Source organism: Protopterus annectens, chromosome 7.part0 (assembly GCF_019279795.1).
Source record: "Protopterus annectens isolate FY-2018-M chromosome 7.part0, PAN1.0, whole genome shotgun sequence".
Classification (NCBI taxonomy): Eukaryota; Metazoa; Chordata; order Ceratodontiformes; family Protopteridae; genus Protopterus; species Protopterus annectens.
The window spans coordinates 1,160,596,163-1,160,614,290 of NC_056739.1; the positions used below are offsets into that span (position 1 = coordinate 1,160,596,163).

The 18,128-nt window shown below is 43.1% G+C and overlaps 1 protein-coding gene across 3 annotated transcripts in view; it reads right to left on the bottom strand.

The window, feature by feature from the left end:
• USP3 (ubiquitin specific peptidase 3) overlaps nt 1-18,128 on the bottom strand; it is a 1,626,170-nt gene that overhangs the window by 564,620 nt on the left and 1,043,422 nt on the right. For 2 of the 3 annotated variants that reach the window (XM_044077746.1, XM_044077748.1), the window contains one exon: nt 1,041-1,121. The exons of the other annotated variant lie outside the window; for it this stretch is intronic. In XM_044077746.1, the coding sequence (XP_043933681.1) occupies nt 1,041-1,121 (81 nt within the window). The remainder of the gene's footprint in view (nt 1-1,040; nt 1,122-18,128) is intronic. 3 annotated transcript variants of the gene reach the window in all.

Below are 18,128 nucleotides of genomic sequence, written 5' to 3' on the forward strand. Positions count from 1 at the left end.
CAAAAACATATCTAAGGATAGAATAAAATATTTTCATAGAAGAAAATTAGTTGTCTTAAAAAAATGTAGTGGTGGAAGGTTTTCCCCAGAAGTGTACTTAACTGTCAAAGCCCTGAAAGGTTCAAAAGCAGACTGTCAGTTCCACGAAGCCTGCAGAAGGAGCGCACTTTGTCAGTAAGAAAGACCTAAAGACTAAAATCAGGAGAAGACATATTGTAAATCAGTTTGTTATCCTTCTCAACTATAGCGATCATCTGCTCTCTCAGAGCCTTATTCTACACCTCTCTGCTTTTACTCTGATAGTAAATCTATCACAGGAATCCTAAACTTAGGAATATCTTCTAAATTTTAATATTATATTGTAGAGGATGAATGTATCCTATTCTGTTAGTTAATGTATATGTCAAAGTCTCTTCTATGGAAATTGTATGTCAAAAGACTGTCCTTAAAGCTATGTTTTGTAAAAAAATTCTTCTCTTGGAGCTTTTCTCCCCGGGCCTCCACTGAAAATGGACTTGTAATCCAGATGGACTCTCCCAGTCAACAAATGTAAAATAAATAAATAAATAAAGCTTTTGGTGCCCTTATTTCTGCTTTTAAACAGTTCTCCTTAAACCCCACAATGTTTAGGGTGTGTGGAATGTGCCCTGATGCTTTGAAAGCTGGCTGGAAGTCATATCCTTGTCATGTAATAACCCAGAAAGCTTAGGGTATACAGTGATCTAAACATTGATCATCATATTAGACGAACATGACAGCAAATGAGGGGGAAAAAATGGAAAGAAGGATAAGCAACTGAGATATTAAAAAATGTGTACAGAACTTGTTAGTTTAGAAGTAAATGAGGAATGCTTCTTCACTTGACATTTTAAATTACAACTAGAAACAATATCTTGTGAGACAGCCACTGAATGTATTTTCACATACCATGTACTCTAAACAATTTGTAAACTGTTCTCAGAATCCCGCACAATTCTCATCTGTATCTCACACTGCGTTCCAACATTAATGCTAATCAGCAGTAACAATATGTTTCTTACCCTGCAAAGTGCAAACTGGTCCATTTTCTTGGTTCTTACACTGCTTAATATGAAACTGACTTGGAATGTCAAGCGAAAGGTCTTTAAAAGGAAAAACAAATATAAGAAGAATTATACAAGCATTAAATTCTAGCAATAATCGGAAAGCACAGTATGTAAAATTTGCAAGTAAAGAATAAGAGATTAGTCTTAACAGCATTAGAGATGGGAGTAAAAAAAAAGCACTTAACGTTACCTTCACAGTGATGTAGACACCCTACATTTTGGTTAGTCATACAGAAAAAAGAAGTTATGTACTTACCATAACGTTCCATGTGTGCTGTCCATCTCACCCTTTATTCTCACTGATGGGAGCTGGAGCCGATCTGTCGGATCCATCTCCTCCATTATGCTACCTTGAGGTCTTCTGCAAAGCTTATGGGCCTCTTTTAACCATAACGCAACCCCCAGCTTCCTCAGATCTTGTTTGCCCCTAGCAGTGTCATAAAGTAAAATTATACAAATGTGTATATATATATATATATCTATATATATATATATATATATATATATACACACACACACACACACACACACACACACACACACACACACACACACACACACACACGTATCCTTCATGAAATACACAAGAAAAAGAATTCTGAGGCCATATGGCCTTGTAATATCCAAATTGTGCTACTCTGTCTCCCAGGAGTATCGGCGGGGCATGGTGGGAGGGTTTTCAGACTACAGGGCGAGATGGACAACACATGGAATGTAATGGTAAGTACATAACTTCTTTATGTGATTATGTGAATCTTGTCTTTACTTTCACTGATGGGACCATGTCCCAAGTAACCAGACTCTTGGGTGGTTCATGAGAATATTCCTCAGAACCACAGAACCGAAAAAGGTTCTACTGGCCAAAACCACTTTGTAATGAGTAATAAAAGTATGAGGTTTTGCCAAAGTTGCTGCAGCACAGATGTCATCCAATAGTAATCTAGCTTGAAAAGCTACAGACCTTGTGGAATGAGCTTTAACAGTATTTGGAAGTGGTCTGCTTCTTGAACTATAAATGTAATGATATACACAGTGTAAACCATTTAGATAGGGTGACTTTTGTAACTGGTTGACCTTTTTTAACATCAGAATAAGAGATGAAAAGCTGATCTGATTTTCTAATAGAAGTTCTACGTAAATAGAAATGTAACTGTTTATGAACATCTAAGAGGTGCAGTGAAGTTAGGGAAGAAAAGTGACAGCTCTAAAGATTGGTTGAAGTTACTTTCTGACACAACCTTTGGTAGAAAAGAGGGATTAGTGCATAAAGAAACTCTGTCCTTATGAAAAATGAGATATGGGGGCTTAGCTGACAAAGCTTGTAGTTCAGAAACTCTTCTGGCTGAAGTAGCAGTCACTAAAGAGAGTGTTTTTTCCAGGAGAGGTATTTCAAGTTGCATGTTGCAGGAGGCTCAAAGAGGAGACAGATGTTAAACAAAATGAAGTTGAGATTCCAGGAGAGAGGGGTTGGATTTTTATACGGTGGTCTTATCATAGTAGTTCCTTTTAAAAAAGCTTTACAAAGTCTGTGTGACATGATTCCAGAACCATTCTCTCCTATGTGGAAGTTAGAAATTGCTGCCAACTGGACTCTAACAGTAGTGGCAGCAGCTCCTTCACTGAATATTTTTGCCAAAAATTCTAGACTAGAATGTATGGGCACAGAAAAAGAGATGTGATTAAATCTCTGCCATTTACTCCTGTAAAGTTTTCATGTGGACGTTTTATGGGAAGATAAGATGTGTTTGAATAGGAAAGGAGATGAAAGCTGGCGATCAGGGGAACTGGACCAGTCAAGCTGATGGTTAGAGACTGTTCAGGTTGGGGTGAACCATCCCTGATGGGTGTGGCAGAAGATCTAGTACAGGGTCCAGAAGAAAGGGGAACCAGATCTAATGAGGCCAATAGGGGGCAATCAGGATTATTGTGGTCTCCAACAAACTTGCTTTTTGAAAAAACCTGGGAATTAGGGGATAGGAGGAAAGGCATAAAGAAGTCCCAGAGGTCAATTGTGAACAAGTGCATCCCTTGGTGACTCCCCCATGGGAGGGATGAAGGCAAAATAGTTGCTGCATTTGGGATTGCTGGGCAATGCAAAAGAGATTATGTCAAGGCTGGCCCCATTTCCGGAAAATTAGTTCCTTAACTTTTTGACTGAGGGACCACTTGTGTGGCCATAGTATGGCCCTGCTCAATTTGCCTGCAATTACATTGGATTTCCCTAGGATGTGCACTGGTATCAGAAAGTGGATGAAAGCCGTTGCCTATTGCCATACGCTCACAGCTTCTCGACAAAGGGGGAAAGATCTGGTTCCTCCCTGTTTGTTTACGTACCAGACTACAGATAAGCTGTCCAACTGGACTATCATTCCTAGAAGGAGAGTGACTTGAAATGCTTGCAAAGCTAAAAGCACCGCCCTCATCTCTAGAAAGTTTATGAGCAAGTGAGCCTTGTGTTCCTGCCAGATGCCTTGGACCATCTTCCCTAGATAATGCCCCCCCCCCCCATCTGAGAAGTGTCCATAGACACAGTGGCCTGGGGGTGAGTGGGCATGAATTGATGGCCTTGGGCATGAATTGATGGCCTTGAGATACTAGTGGAGAGTAAATCCACCATCGGAGGATCATTTTGCAAGCGTTGGTTATCATAATATTTGTGTGACAGTGGAAGTTCCAAGATTAACCACTGTGTGGAAAGTAACCATTGAAGTATTATCATATACAGACAAGCTAGAGGAATGAATACGACTGACAGAGCCATTTTTCCCAGTACCTGAAAAACTAGTTTTACAGAAGCTTGTGTCTTCCTGATTAATAGTTTGACATAGTGGCAGAGATCATCTACTCTTGCTGAGAGTCTTGCTACTAGTGTAGTCATGTTCATCTCTGCTCCTATGAAGATTAAGCTTTGATATGGCTCTAGAGCAAATTTTTTGAAGTTTATGGTAATACCTAGAGAGGAACATAGTTGAAGGGTATAGTCCCTGGCTTATAGAAGAAGATGCTTGGTTGGGGTGGTTATGAGCCAGTCGTCCAGACATGAAAACACACGGAATCCTCTGCGTCTCAGGTGAGCCACCACTACTGCCATACACACGCTGGGGGCTGTAGTGAGAACAAAGGGTAGAGCTTGAAACTTGAAGTGACTGGCTCCTATCTAGATGTGCAAGAACCTTCTGGACCATCTTTCCATTAGAATGTGGTAGTACACATCCTGAAGATCTATAGAGCACATCCAACTGTCTTTTTCCAGGAATGGAAGCAACGACTGCAGTGTCACCATCTAGAACATGGCCTTTTTTACAGACTTGTTTAAATTGCTGAGTTGCAAAACGGGTCTCCAGTCCCGTTTTCTTTGGAACTAAAACAAATCTTGGTTAAGTTCTGGATCCTCTCTGGTCTGTGGGGACTTCTTGGATGACTCTCTCTTAGCAAGTTTTGGATTTCTAATGTTGCTTGTTCCTTTCGACTGGGTGGAATGTCTGGAACTGACTTGTTTACAGGAGGGTGAAGTAGAAAGAAATAATATATGCTCTGGATATTATGTCCTGTACCCATATGTCATTTATCTTTTGCCAGGTTTCGTGGTGCAGAGATAATAGACCTCCGACTGCCTCCAGAGGTGAACAATTGGACACTCCTTCAGGAGTGCTGGAAGGGTCTACCAAAGAACAATTCCCTGGAGCCCTGATTTTGCGGGCCTCCCCTGCAGAGAGGGTGGTGTCTTCCATTACTGTTCCACACGCTGCCTCTAGGAGAACTTTCACCCTGTGTGTCTTGGACAGACCTCCGAGATTTTCTGAACCAAATCTCCCCACTACCTCTTTGACCTCTGGGAGATGGTCTAGTAGGTGTGGAAAAATGCACTCCAATGGCAGATAAGGTCTTACCTTCCTGTTCACACCTGGTGAGCGTTTCTTTTACTTTGGGCCTAAAAAGACAGGAGCCGTCAAAAGGGGCGTTAATGAAGGAACGCTTGAAGGGCTCCGTGAAATCGCAAAGCAGCATCCAGGCCTGCCTCCTGAGAGAGATGCCTGAAACTGCTGCCCTACTCATTCCATCTGCTGCATATGATATAAGCCTCATGGACAAGTTCACGACTGAATTTAGGGTGGCAAGCTGAGAACAGACTATCTGCTGCCGCATCAGCTACAGCTCCTTGGAGAGAGTCTGATAGTTCTTTTAGCAGGTCCCTCTGCAATCTAGTGAAGTAGGTAAGATAATTCAGTGACCATAAGGAAAAAGTCACTGACCTAAAGATGTGCTTCCCATATCTATCCACGGTCCTGGAATCCTTATTCGGAGGATGGATACAAGAGCTGGTCTCGGAAAGCTCCTTTCTAGTGGCCACCACCATGACCGTGACATCAAGTGCTACATCTTTTGTCAAAAAGTTTCTGTCCTTAGAGGCAGTAATATACTTATTTGGCCTCCTAGAAAGTGCTATGGTGTCTGGGGTCTCCCCAAGCCTTCTGAGAGATTAATTCAAAAAGGTCTAGACCCAAAGGCCTTCAGGTAACCGACTTCTCAGCTGAAGGGGAGGTGGACTGCTAGCCACCTCTCTGCTTTAAGATTTCCTGGATGTCTCCAAAGGAGGACGTGACCATGGAGACCCTTCTGCTTCATCGAGGTTGGTATCAGATGTCACAGACTCCTCTGGGGAGCCGAGATGCTTCCTCTTGTATGTCCTCTTCCAAGGGACTACCTCAGTGGGATGTTCTGCAGAAGTTACAGAACAGGGAGGGGGAGTCCCCTGCTGGACAGCCTAAGGCCTAGGGTCTCTGCAGACCTGTGGAGAGAGCAGATGAGAAGACAAAGGCCCCTGGACAGAGCTGGGAGGAAGATCCAAGGGATATTGTGTCTCAGACTAAGAGGTAGTCAGAACTCTCCTCATAACTTCAAAGCAGTCCGCCCCTGCTCTGAAGAAATCCCCGGAATCAACAAACGAGCTGTTGGAGCCGATGGAACCCCCAGAGCAAAAGAAAGAGGCTCCAAAGCCAAAGTAGCAGCTGAACTCACCCGCACCGAGGCCCCCAGAGACAAGGTCAGATCTGGTGAGAGCCGAACTGGCCCTGCGGACCCGACTGGAGAGTGTCGGCTCCCAGAGGTCTCCTGCTCCTAACTGGGTGGAAACACTTGGGGCAGATAACGGATCGAGGAAGCTAAGAGTCTCAGACTGGATACAGACATAAGCTGGATATCGGAATCTTCTGGCTCTGAAAATGAGGAACAGATCAGAGGAGGAACAGGCGCTGAGGGGGAAGGCTGTGTCTGATCTGTTGCCTTTGGGCTCGGATCCAACAATAGTTTGGCTAAAGCAGGTGTCTTTAATAATCTCTCCACCACCCTATCCACATCTTCATCAGACAAGCTCCTGGTGGACTGAGTAGAGAGGGTAGGTGACCTGGATCTGGCTAGAAAGGGTGATGGGAGCAGAGTGTGAACTGGTTCCAGTAAAGGTGATCGGCTCCTATATCTGAATTCAGAGGGTAAGGTCATTATTGGGACCGAGGGTTCTTGCTGCTCCGAAGACACCTTGGATCTGACCTGCATTGCCTGCTCTGTTTCTTTTAGAGCTGACAGTTTGGGAGCTTTCTGCATTGACTCTGAAGAAGCTCGCATTTTTGGTTTGTCCAATTTTTCAGATTTTTAAGATTCAGGTGATATAGCCTCAGAAAAAGGGGTCTTAATCTTAATCATCATCATCTTCATCTTCTTTCGGCTGTTTCTGTTAGGGGTCGCCACAGCGGATCATCTGTTTCCATTTCTTCCTGTCCTCTGCATCATGCTTTTTCACATCAACAGCCTGCATGTCCTCTCTCACCACATCCATAAACCTTATCTTAGGCCTTCCTCTTTTCCTCTTACCTGGCAGCTCCATCCTTAGCATCCTTTTCTCAATATACCCAGCATCCCTCCTCAGCACATGTTCAAACCAACGCAATCTCGCCTCTCTTGCTTTGTCTCCAAACTGTCCAACCTGAGCTGACCCTCTAATATACCGATTCCTAATCCTGTCCATCCTAGTCACACCCAGTGCAAATCTTAACATCTTTAACTCTGCCACATCCAGCTCTGACTCCTGCCTTTTCGTCAGTGCTACCGTCTCCAACTCATATAACATAGCTGGTCTCACTACCCTTTTGTAGACCTTCCCTTTCACTCTTATTGGTACCCGTCTGTCACAAATCACTCCTGACACTCATCTCCACCCATTCCACCCTGCCTGTACTCTCTTCTTCATGTCTCTTCGACACTCACCATTACTCTGAACTGTTGATCCCAAGTACTTAAACTCATCCATCTTTACCAACTCTACTCCCTGCATCCTCACCATTCCTCTACCCTCCCTCTCATTTACACACATATATTCTGTTTTAGCCCTGCTGACCTTCATTCCTCTCCTCTCTAAAGCATATCTCCACCTCTCCAGGGTCTCCTCAACCTGGTCCCTACTCTCACTACATATCACAATGTCATCTGCAAACATCATAGTCCACGGGACCTCCTGTCTAATCTCATCTGTCAACCTGTCTATCACCACTGCAAATAAGAAAGGGCTCAGAGCAGATCCTTGATGTAATCCCACCTCCACCTTAAACGTATCTGTCACTCCCACCGCAGTCCTTACCAATGTTACACTACCCTTGTACATATCCTGTACCACTCTTACATAGTTCTCTGCCACTCCCGACTTCCTCATACAATACCACAAATATTGCATCTGTAATGCTCTTTCCTAGCACAAAACCATACTGCTGTTCACTAATCATCACCTCCCTTCTTAACCTAGCTTCCACTACTCTTTCCCATAACTTCAAGCTGTGACTGATCAATTTTATCCTTCTGTAGTTACTGCATCTCTGCACATCACCCTTATTCTTAAAGATAAGTACCAAAACACTTTTTCTCCACCCCTCAGGCATCCTCTGACTTTCCAAAATTTCATTAAACAATCTGGTTAAAAATTCCACTGCCATTTCTCCTAAGCACCTCCATGCTTCCACTGGTATGTCATCTGGACCAACAGCCTTTCCATTCTTCATCCTCTTCATAGCTATCCTTGCTTCCTCCTTGCTAATCTGCTTCACTTCCTGATTCACTATCCCCACATCCTCCAACCTTCTTCTCTCTCTCATTCTCTTCATTCATCAGCCCTTCAAAGTACTCTTTCCATCTACTCAACACACTCTCCTCACTTGCGAGTACATTTCCCTCACTGCCCTTTATCACCCTTACCTGCTGCACATCTTTCCCAGCTCTGTCTAGCTAATCAGTACAGGTCCTTTTCTCCCTCTTTAGTGTCCAATCTCTCATACAACTCCCTATATGCCTTATCCTTAGCCTTCGCCACCTCTCTCTTTGCCATGTGCCTCATCTCCTTATACTCATGTCTACTTTTTTCATCTCTTTGACAATCCCATTTCTTCTTCGCCAGCCTCTTCCTCTGTATACTCTCATGTACTTCCTCATTTCACCACCATGTCTCCTTGTCCTCCTTCCTCTGTCCAGATGTCACACAAAGCACCTCCCTAGCAGTCTCCCTTACTAGCTCTGCTGTAGTTACCCAGCTATTCGGTAACTCTTCATTGTCTCCCAGTGCCTGTCTTAACTCTTCCCTGAACTCCACCTCACAATCACCCTTTTTTAACTCCCACCATTTAATCCTTGGCACTGCTTTCACACTCCTCCTCCGCTTCTTTATCACCATCATCTGACCCTTTAAAATAAGTTTGTTTTTACGTTCCATCGATGTCCTCTGGTTAAAACCATGGCAGAAGGAGCATGACTCTTGTAAATAAAGAGACCCCAAGCAATAAAGACACAGAATGTGCGAATTGCTGAGGGGCATCTTCTTTCCACATTTCTCACATTTTTTGAAGCCTAAGGGTTTTCCCTTCCTGTTTTTGAGACATACCTGAAAGAAGTACAGATGAGGAGGAACAGAGTACACACATGCAAAAAGCTTGGAATCTGTCCTGTAACTTAAATGGACAGAACCCTCCAACCCTATTTACAGAGCCCCCCACCCCATTTTTTTTTAAAGTTAGAAATGGAGAAAGGGTTAGAACATCTTCTAACTAAAACTGACATTCGTTAGACGTTCTCCAACTTAAACAGATGGTAACTACCACTAAAAAGAGAAGAAAAATAAACTAATAGTCATTACAGGTAAAATAAATTATTTTAAGATAAAGGTAGTTTCTTTAAGATTTTGGAAAAACATAACTAAGTTGAAAAAGATTAAACAGAATTAAACACTTAGCCCAGCGCTGTGCATCCAACTTCTTCGCTGCATGGCAAATGAGATCTGAGGAAGTTGGGGGGGGTTGCATTATTGGTAAAAGAGGCCCACAAGCTTTGCTGAAGACCTCGAGCTAGCAAAATGGCAGAGATGGATCCAACCCCCATCAGTGAGAATAAATGAAAGAGTGACAACCTCACATTAGAAGTTTATTTTGGAGACCAGTGAGATTAACTATTCCTGCAGACTCTAGATAATCTTTGACAATGTTATTTTTTCTATGTCCTTTTTGCTGCCAAGATTGCTATCAAGCTTCCCATGTTTGCCCAGGTCATTCGATCCCCAATGATGGTGACAGCAGGTGAAGTGGGTGGGTGTGCATGTGTGTGTCAGATACAGTCATGGCAGTGGTTTGTGCCCACACTGGCATACTGGTACTGAGGCTGATAACAGCGCATACATCATATCGGGGCATTTTATGCCCTCCCCTGATGCATGCACACACACACACACACACACACACACACACACACACACACACACACACACACACACACACACACACCCTATGAGGGCTACCATTACAGAGTCGACATCACCAAAGCCCATATCCTCAATTCTACTGCCCTGTTGTCATGCAAACCTGCACAAGAGCAAGTTGGGCAAGTGAGACAACCAACTCCCTCTTCCCAGGATGGGTGAGCCAGTGTAAGCCACATACTCCAAACTTCCCATGCCCATTTATTCTAGTGTTGAAGCTGGTATCTGAGCTTGGATTGTCAAAAGAAAGCCACAGTGTTGGGCTCCTTTTTGATTTTGTTACTGTGCTAATATACCTAAACTCTAGAACATAAAATTAATGCTTGGTCAGTTGCAAGTATAACCTCTTAATTTACTTAAAATCTTGGGTGAATTAAATATCCCTGTATACTATTTATCCCTTTACACTGAACCAATTACATCACTTTGGCTGCCAATACATTCCCCTCTCCACCTGCCTCCCCAATCCCCCAATTACCTCACAGTTGCTATCTACTAAATGCATCATCTACCATGAGGGGTTCTTTATTATAAGGGCAGCATTTTATAATATCTTCTTGTCTCTTCACAATTCTGAGCAGGTTGTCTGTCTGGTACCAAAGTGAATGGCAAAACTGCTCTTGCATCAGAAGCAAGTTGTGGAAGCTGGAATGGCCTTATGACCTAAACAATCTTCTGTAAAACTTCATTTGGGCTTACTTAAATAGGAAGGGTTCTTAGATTCCACTCTGTCCTCCAAGTTAGTGAGTGTACTCACAAAAAGAGCATAATGCCCTGATACCACTCCATGTCTCACTAAAATGAATAGGAAAAGTTCTATAAAGAAAAGCAACTGGCATTTTCTTTAAATGTGACTGAGGATTAGACATCTGTATTGGTGCAGACTCCAGCTCCTAATGGACTTCCTGATCAAATGATCTATTTAAATATGTTAGAACTAATTTCCAGCTTCCTCCTTCAGATGAATCACACCTCTAGTTAGCAGACAGCTTATCCAAAAAATCAGACTAGTCTTGCTTCCCCTTAGTGAAGTGGAATTTAAGGAGAACCACTATTGATTCAGTTGACTGCCTATATAAAGAATTTCAAATTACGCTTAACTATGTAACTATTATAATCATATGCTGTTAGGACCTGGATAGGCTCATTCTGTACAACAGCATGTGGACATAGTACTACCAAGCCACCTGTGTCTCAGCACAAAACTTTCCAAAAATATGTGACAATTATACAATCTAAAGACTGAGTGCTGGGTGGGTGGTGGGTGATTGGTGACCCCCCACACACAATCTCCTTGCACCTTCTTATTAATATAGCCCGCACTGAGTTTGCACAACCTTAAGGTAAGGAACAAGCTTTGCAGAAGTGGTCCACCACTTAAGCAACAGATAATGAAACATACACAGAATGGATGCATTTACTGATTTTTACCTCAAAAGCAACTGCTAGAATGGTTAGACACTTGCTGCTGCTGATTTTTTCTTGCAGGACAGAAGGGGAAATATTAGTAATAAAGAAATACTTGGGAAGACAAATAAGTTGTTAGGTTAAATTTAGTGTGTTGCAATGGTCTACCTGAGCTATTACTTTTCACCAAAAACAAGAGGAGTTCTTGTCAAGTTACATCTTTGTTCAATAGTGTTGTGCTACAAGGGCGCCTGAGTCTAGGTGGCCAATGAATAATCCATAAAATTAGCTTTCTGAAGGATTGCACTGCATGCTAACAAGTTGTTGCATAGCAAGAAGACAGCTGCTACAGCAGTATTAGTTGCAGATGCTGTTGCCTCTGCATCTGCCTTAAAATGTGGAATTCACTCTGTTACATATGTTCACATTTATATGCACCATTCTGTGGTGCACCCAACCCAGCCACTGGGGATGCACAAGCCAGTGCATTTCCTTGTGCCGGTCCCAAGCCCAGATAAATTGGGAGGGTTGCGTCAGAAAGGGCATCCGGTATAAAACTTCGCCAAATCTTTTCATGCAGTCACCAGTTAATATTTCCATACCGGATTGGTCGAGGCCCGGGTTAACAACGACCGCCACCAGTACTGATAGCCAACAGGGTGCTGGTGAAAATTGGGCTACTGTTGGCCAAAGGAGGAGAAGAGGCGGAAGGCATGGCTGAAGGCAGGAAGAGAGGAGAAAGGCTAGGACTGTGGTAGCGAGGGTCGGAACTTTGAATGTTGGCAGTATGACTGGTATAGGGAGAGAGCTAGCTGATATGATGGACAGAAGGAAGGTTGGTATATTGTGTGTGCAAGAGACCAGATGGAAGGGGAGTAAGGCTAGGTGTAATCGGAGGTGGGTTCAAATTGTTTTATCATGGTGTGGATGGGAGGAGAAATGGCGTAGGAGTTATTCTGAAGGAACAGTATGCGAAGAGTGTTTTGGAGGTGAAAAGGGTGTCGGATAGAGTGATGTTTATGAAGCTGGAAATTGATGGTGTAATGATTAATGTTGTTAACGCATATGCTTCACAAGTTGGGTGTGCAATGGATGAGAAAGAAAAATTCTGGAGTGAATTGGATGAAGTGGTGATGACTGTACCCAAGGGTGAGAGAGTAGTGATTGGAGCAGATTTAAATGGGCATGTTGGTGAAGGGAACAGTGGGGATGAGGAAGTGATGGGTAGGTACGGTGTTAAACAAAGGAATGCAGAAGGTCAGATGGTAGTGGATTTTGCGAAAAGGATGGACATGGCTGTGGTGAATACGTATTTTAACAAGAGGGAGGAGCATAGGGTGACATACAAGAGTGGAGGAAGATGCACACAGGTGGATTATATCTTATGTAGGAGGGCCAGTTTGAAGGAGATTGGAGACTGTAAAGTGGTGGCCGGAGAAAGTGTAGTTAGGCAGCATAGGGTGGTGGTTTGTAGGATGACGTTGGTGATCAAGAAGAGAAGGAGGAGTGTGAGGGCAGCACCACGGATCAAATGGTGGAAATTGAAAAAGGGTAATTGTGAGGTGGAGTCAGGGATGAGTTAACTCATTAAACCCGACTACCGTCTCATGGCGCCTTTGTGCTTACATCCGAGCGCGCCGTGAGACGGTAGGAATTGCATGTAGTTACACCCGAGTGCCTTCTAGCAGCGCAGCTAATTTTGCAGTCATATTGTACCTCCAATGCTGACAATTAAGTTGACAAAGTAACTGAACTTTGTCAGTTACCTTGTCATCTTATTTTTTAGCGTGGAGTTACATGGTGTTCATATTTGGCTTTCCCGAGAAAAATGGCTTACAACGGAGTCTGTACTTCTCCACAGCATTCCAATTTCATATGCTGTTAGTCAAGTGAGTAGTGGCCACGCAATACTACTTTGTTCTGACTAAATAAGGGAACCAACAGCAGATATTCCCTTTCGTTTCATCTTCTTGCAGAATTTACTGTTGGATCCCTCTATTTATCCTGGACATTGGTTCTTCAAAGAAACATCGGCACCGGAATATTTTCATCTCCGATCCTACTGAATTGCAGGGAGATAGTTGAAACTGTGTTATCGATCACCAGAGGTAGGTGTGTTAGCTGATTTTGTAGCTGTGTCTTTTGCGACTGTGCTGGGTGATTCCAGAAACCTAAGAGTAATTGAAAACACACCAGTAGATTGCGTGCCTGATTCCAGTTCCTAAAAATGTAGTTGTGAGCTGTACAACTCTGTTTTCTTCAACAAGTGCTGTTCGGAATGCTTTCCATTTGAGCTGCTTTTAAAGATCATATTTTTAACAGTTTCTGACATTTATATAGAACCAGCGCACGAATAGGTAAACAGAAATTATCATTCTGTCTTCGACTTGCTGTGGGTGTATAATGAGATGAAACACTCTCCAGAATATGCGTATTTAATTATTAGGTTGTAGCCGACAGATTAAATGTTTAAACTCTTTACAGCCTACATATTCTGCATACCAGATGAGGTCCTGATTCCCCTTTCAAAAGTTTAAAATAGAAAGTATCCAAGCAGCAGAATGTATTTTATAAAAATCACTAGCGTTTTTCTACAGTAATAGTGTGTGTGTGTGCGCGTGCTGGTGCACGTGTGTCTGTGTTTATGCACACATCCAACCTTTTAACTTTGCAAAGTACCTCGTGAGGTAACATTTCTTTCCAAAGCTAAAGCAATGATTTGGCGACAGCCTAAGCCACTTGAAGGGAAGTTAATTTCCTGGATAGTCATTTAGACCCTGCTGGTCCCTAAGCTAGCAATCTACCCCACTTCATAAAGTAACGATTGCGCCCCATAATCCCTTGCGCATTCGGTAACGGTAACGGTAACTGTTAACCAGCGATCTGCAGAAATAAATTCAGAGCCACTGGTGAAATGGACATACTGAAAACAACAAAAAAGTAAGTGCAACATTTTTAAAGTGAACCATAATAAATTAATTTGTGAACACTACAGAAAGAGGGGGAACCAGAAAAATATTATGGAGTTGGAAAAAAAGTGTTATATTAAAATGTACATATGGTGCAGATGTGAGGGTCATTTTGGGGTTGTAGTAAAACAACTTCAGAGAGTGAAATTAGGAAAACAATGGTATAGATGAAAAGTGTTTGTGGAGTACAATGTGAACAAGAAATACATCAGAGAAGTGATGGGAGGAAGAGTGGGAAGTAAATGTTAATAAAAGAGCATTTATAGACAGAGCAAATAATATGAACAGAAATGATTTGGAGCTCTTACTCAAGCTACAGAAGAGGAAACTGAAGCAGAGCTGGAAGACATAAAAAGTACAGTTTTGTACCTACCATAAATGTAGATGTTCGAAGATCCACATTGCTGCAGTCCTAACACTTGGGTAGTCCGCTGTCCCAGTCGGCCCGAATACCAAAGTATATGGCTGACGTCGGTCAAGGCGCATTAGTCTGACGTCAGGACGTCAGGGTACAAATGCGCATGACCGACGTCATATCCTCAGTCTTTTCTTGCCCCAGATGTCAGAAGACCCTAAAAAGATAAGGCTAAAACCAAAAACACCACACACTCGTGCACGAAATATATATACAAAATATACAAATTTAGAAGAGTATAACGTGACCCAGAGAACCAGCCCTAAACACAGAGGGGAGGCAGGGAGGGTAAATTGGAGTGCAGCAATGTGGATCTTGAACATCTACATTTATGGTAGGTACAAAACTGTACTATGTTCTTCATACCACATTGCTGCAGTCCTAACACTTGGGTAGAATCCCAAAGCAGAGGTAAGGGAGGCTGGCAAATCATAAGGAAGCAGGAGCTGACAACATGCCCTGCAAAATAGCCGTGGCAAAACCAGCCCTAGATTTAGAGTAGAGAGGAAGGTGGTAATGCTTAGAGAAAGTATGCACTGAACTCCAAGTAGCTGCCTCCAAAATATCCTTAGTTGCCACCCCCCTTAGAAATGCTGTAGAAGTGGCAGTAGCCCTAGTGGAATGAGGCCTAATCCCAGCTGGAATCTCCTTGCCATGATGGGAATAACAAAATGCAATGCAAAACCCAATCCACTTAGAAATAGTTTGTTTTGACACAGGCTTGCCCTGAGAACTCAAAGCAAAAGAAACAAACAACTGCTGAGACTGCCTAAAATCCTTAGTCCTGCTTAAATAATAACGCAACTGCCTGTGTACATCTAAAGTGTGCAAAATCTTTTCCCCCTTATTTTGGGGATCTGCATAAAAGGTAGGCAAATGAATAGTTTGGTTTAAAGCCACACTAGAAACCACTTTAGGCATAAAGGAAGGATTAGTGCGTAAGATACCCTATCCTTATGAAAAATCAGGAAAGGCTCAACCGCCATAAGGGCCTGCAATTCAGACACCCTTCTTGCAGATGTAATGGCTAACAAAAAAGCAGTCTTCCATGACAAATATTTCAATTCAGCAGTAGCTGCAGGCTCAAAAGGTTGTAGAGTGAGTTTCTCCAACACAAAATTGAGGTCCCAAGCAGGAGTAGGAGCTCTACGTGGGGTCTTATATTCTTTGCCCCTCTAAGAAATTGCTTGAACAAAGGATGAGAAAACAATGGTGGGTCACAATCATAGTGAGCTGAAATTGCTGCAGCATGAATCTTAATGGAAGAGAAAGACAAACCTTTGTCCAATAACTCAGTAAGATATTGAACAGCCACACTCAAATTCGGCTCAGAAACATCCAAATCCTTTGCTGCACACCAAAATAAAAATCTCTTCCATTTTCCTGCGTACACTTTCCTTGTACTAGGTCTTCTGGCTTCCATAATCACATTCAAAACTTGTTGAGGAAGCTGAGACCTGCTATGGTTCAAAACAGAATATGCCAAGCTGTTAGATGGAGAGTGAAGCTTGACATTGAGCAGATGCCCGTCCTTCTGAGACAATAGGTGTGGAATCAAAGGTAAGGGCCATGGAGGCTTCCTTACCAGACTCCTCAGCAATGGGTACCAGTGCTGCGAGGCCAATCCGGAGCTATTAAAATCATCCTTGGCTTGTCTTGTCTGACCTTTAGAAGTACCTTTGGGAGGAGAGGCAGAGGTGGAAAGGCATACACATGAAGATTTTTCCAACTGAAAGAAAGAGCATCCACTTTCCAGGCTGTGTGATGAAACCTTTTAGGTGCAAAACTTTGGCAGCTGGTGGTTTAGTGGAGAAGCGAACAGATCTATGTCTGGAGTTCCCCATGACACTGTCAATGTCTGAAATACATGAAGATCCAGTTTCCACTCGTGGGGATCCATGATTTGCCTGCTTAACACATCTGATAAGGAGTTCTGTGCTCCTGGCAGAAACCTTGCTTGAAGATTCAGCTGCAAGCTTAACGCAGTCTCCCACAAAATCATTGCTTGCCTGCATAGAGGATAAGAATGTGTTCCCCTTGTTTGTTGATGTACCACATGACAGTTGTGTTGTCTGTTAGAATCAACACCTGCCCTGGAAGAAGTAAATCCTTGAAAGCCAGTAATGCAAACTGGACTGCTAACATCTCCTTCATGTTGATATGTAGATGCTGCAGTCTGGCAGGCCACTTGTCTTGTATCCACTTTCCATTCAGATGAGCTCCGCAAGCTGTGTCTGACGCATCTGTCGTTAGAATCTGACTCGCCTCTGGCCGGGTCACAGAGAGTCCCTTGTTTAGGTGACATTCCTGAGCCCACCACAAAAATTCCTTTTGAATGCAAGGTATTATTTGAATGACAGTGTCCAAATCCTGGCAGTGCTGTGTCCATACATTTTTGAGATACCATTGTAGCTTCCTCATATGCAGTTTGGCATTGGGAAGTACCAGAATACAAGATGCCATGAACCCTAAGGCTTGAAGGACTGTCCTTGCAGTCAGCCGGACTGATGAGATAGTTGATGGAAGTAAAGAAAGATTCTTTTGTTTGTCCGGGGTTAAAAAGGCCATCTGGGTTGCTGTATTCAGTCTCACACCCAGAAAGCACATGTCTTGAGAGGGTACTAGACTGGACTTTATTTCGTTCACAGAATACCCTAGGCATCTTAGCACTGCTATCACATATTCCAAATGCTGAAGAAGCACGTCCCTTCCTTGAGCCAGAATCAGGCAATCGTCCAAATAAGGATAGATTTGTATTCCTTTTAGCCTGAAGAAAGCTATCACTGGAGCCAGAACCTTTGTGAATACTCTGGGCAGTAGATAAGCCAAAGGGCAATGCAGAGAACTGATAATGAGAATTCCCAGCTCGAAAGCAGATACTTCCTGCAAATTAGTCTGATAGGAACATGAAGGTAAGCTTCCTTGAGATCCAAAGTTACCATCCAGTGATCTTTGCCCAGCAGAGGTAAAAGCTGTTGTAACGTCAACATTTTGAACTTGGGAATGTCCAGATAAGTGTTGAGGATAGACAGATCCAAAATTGGTCTCCACGTGTTCCCCTTTTTGGTACTAGGAACAGGCGAGAATAAAATCCTAGGCCCCTTTCTGGCACAGGAACCGGCTGAATGGCCCCTATTTGGAGCAACAGAGAAATTTGCTTGTGAGCCTCTTTCCTTTGTTGAGGAGGAATGTCTGGCATGCCTTTGAAAGGAGGCAAGGTATGGAAATAAAACCTGTAACCGTGGTGAATGATATCCAATACCCATCTGTCTTGGGTAATTAAACTCCAGTTTTCTTTGAAAAGTGCCAACCTTCCTCCCAAAGGTGCTGCCAGCCGAGAAGATTCTGGCAGCTGAAAAGGCAGGTCATTGTGTCTGTTTACGAAAGGACTGACCCTGCCCTCACCAGAAGACTGAGCAGGTGAACTCCCTGTTCTAGGCCTAAAAGAACCTTGAGCTCTGCCTCTA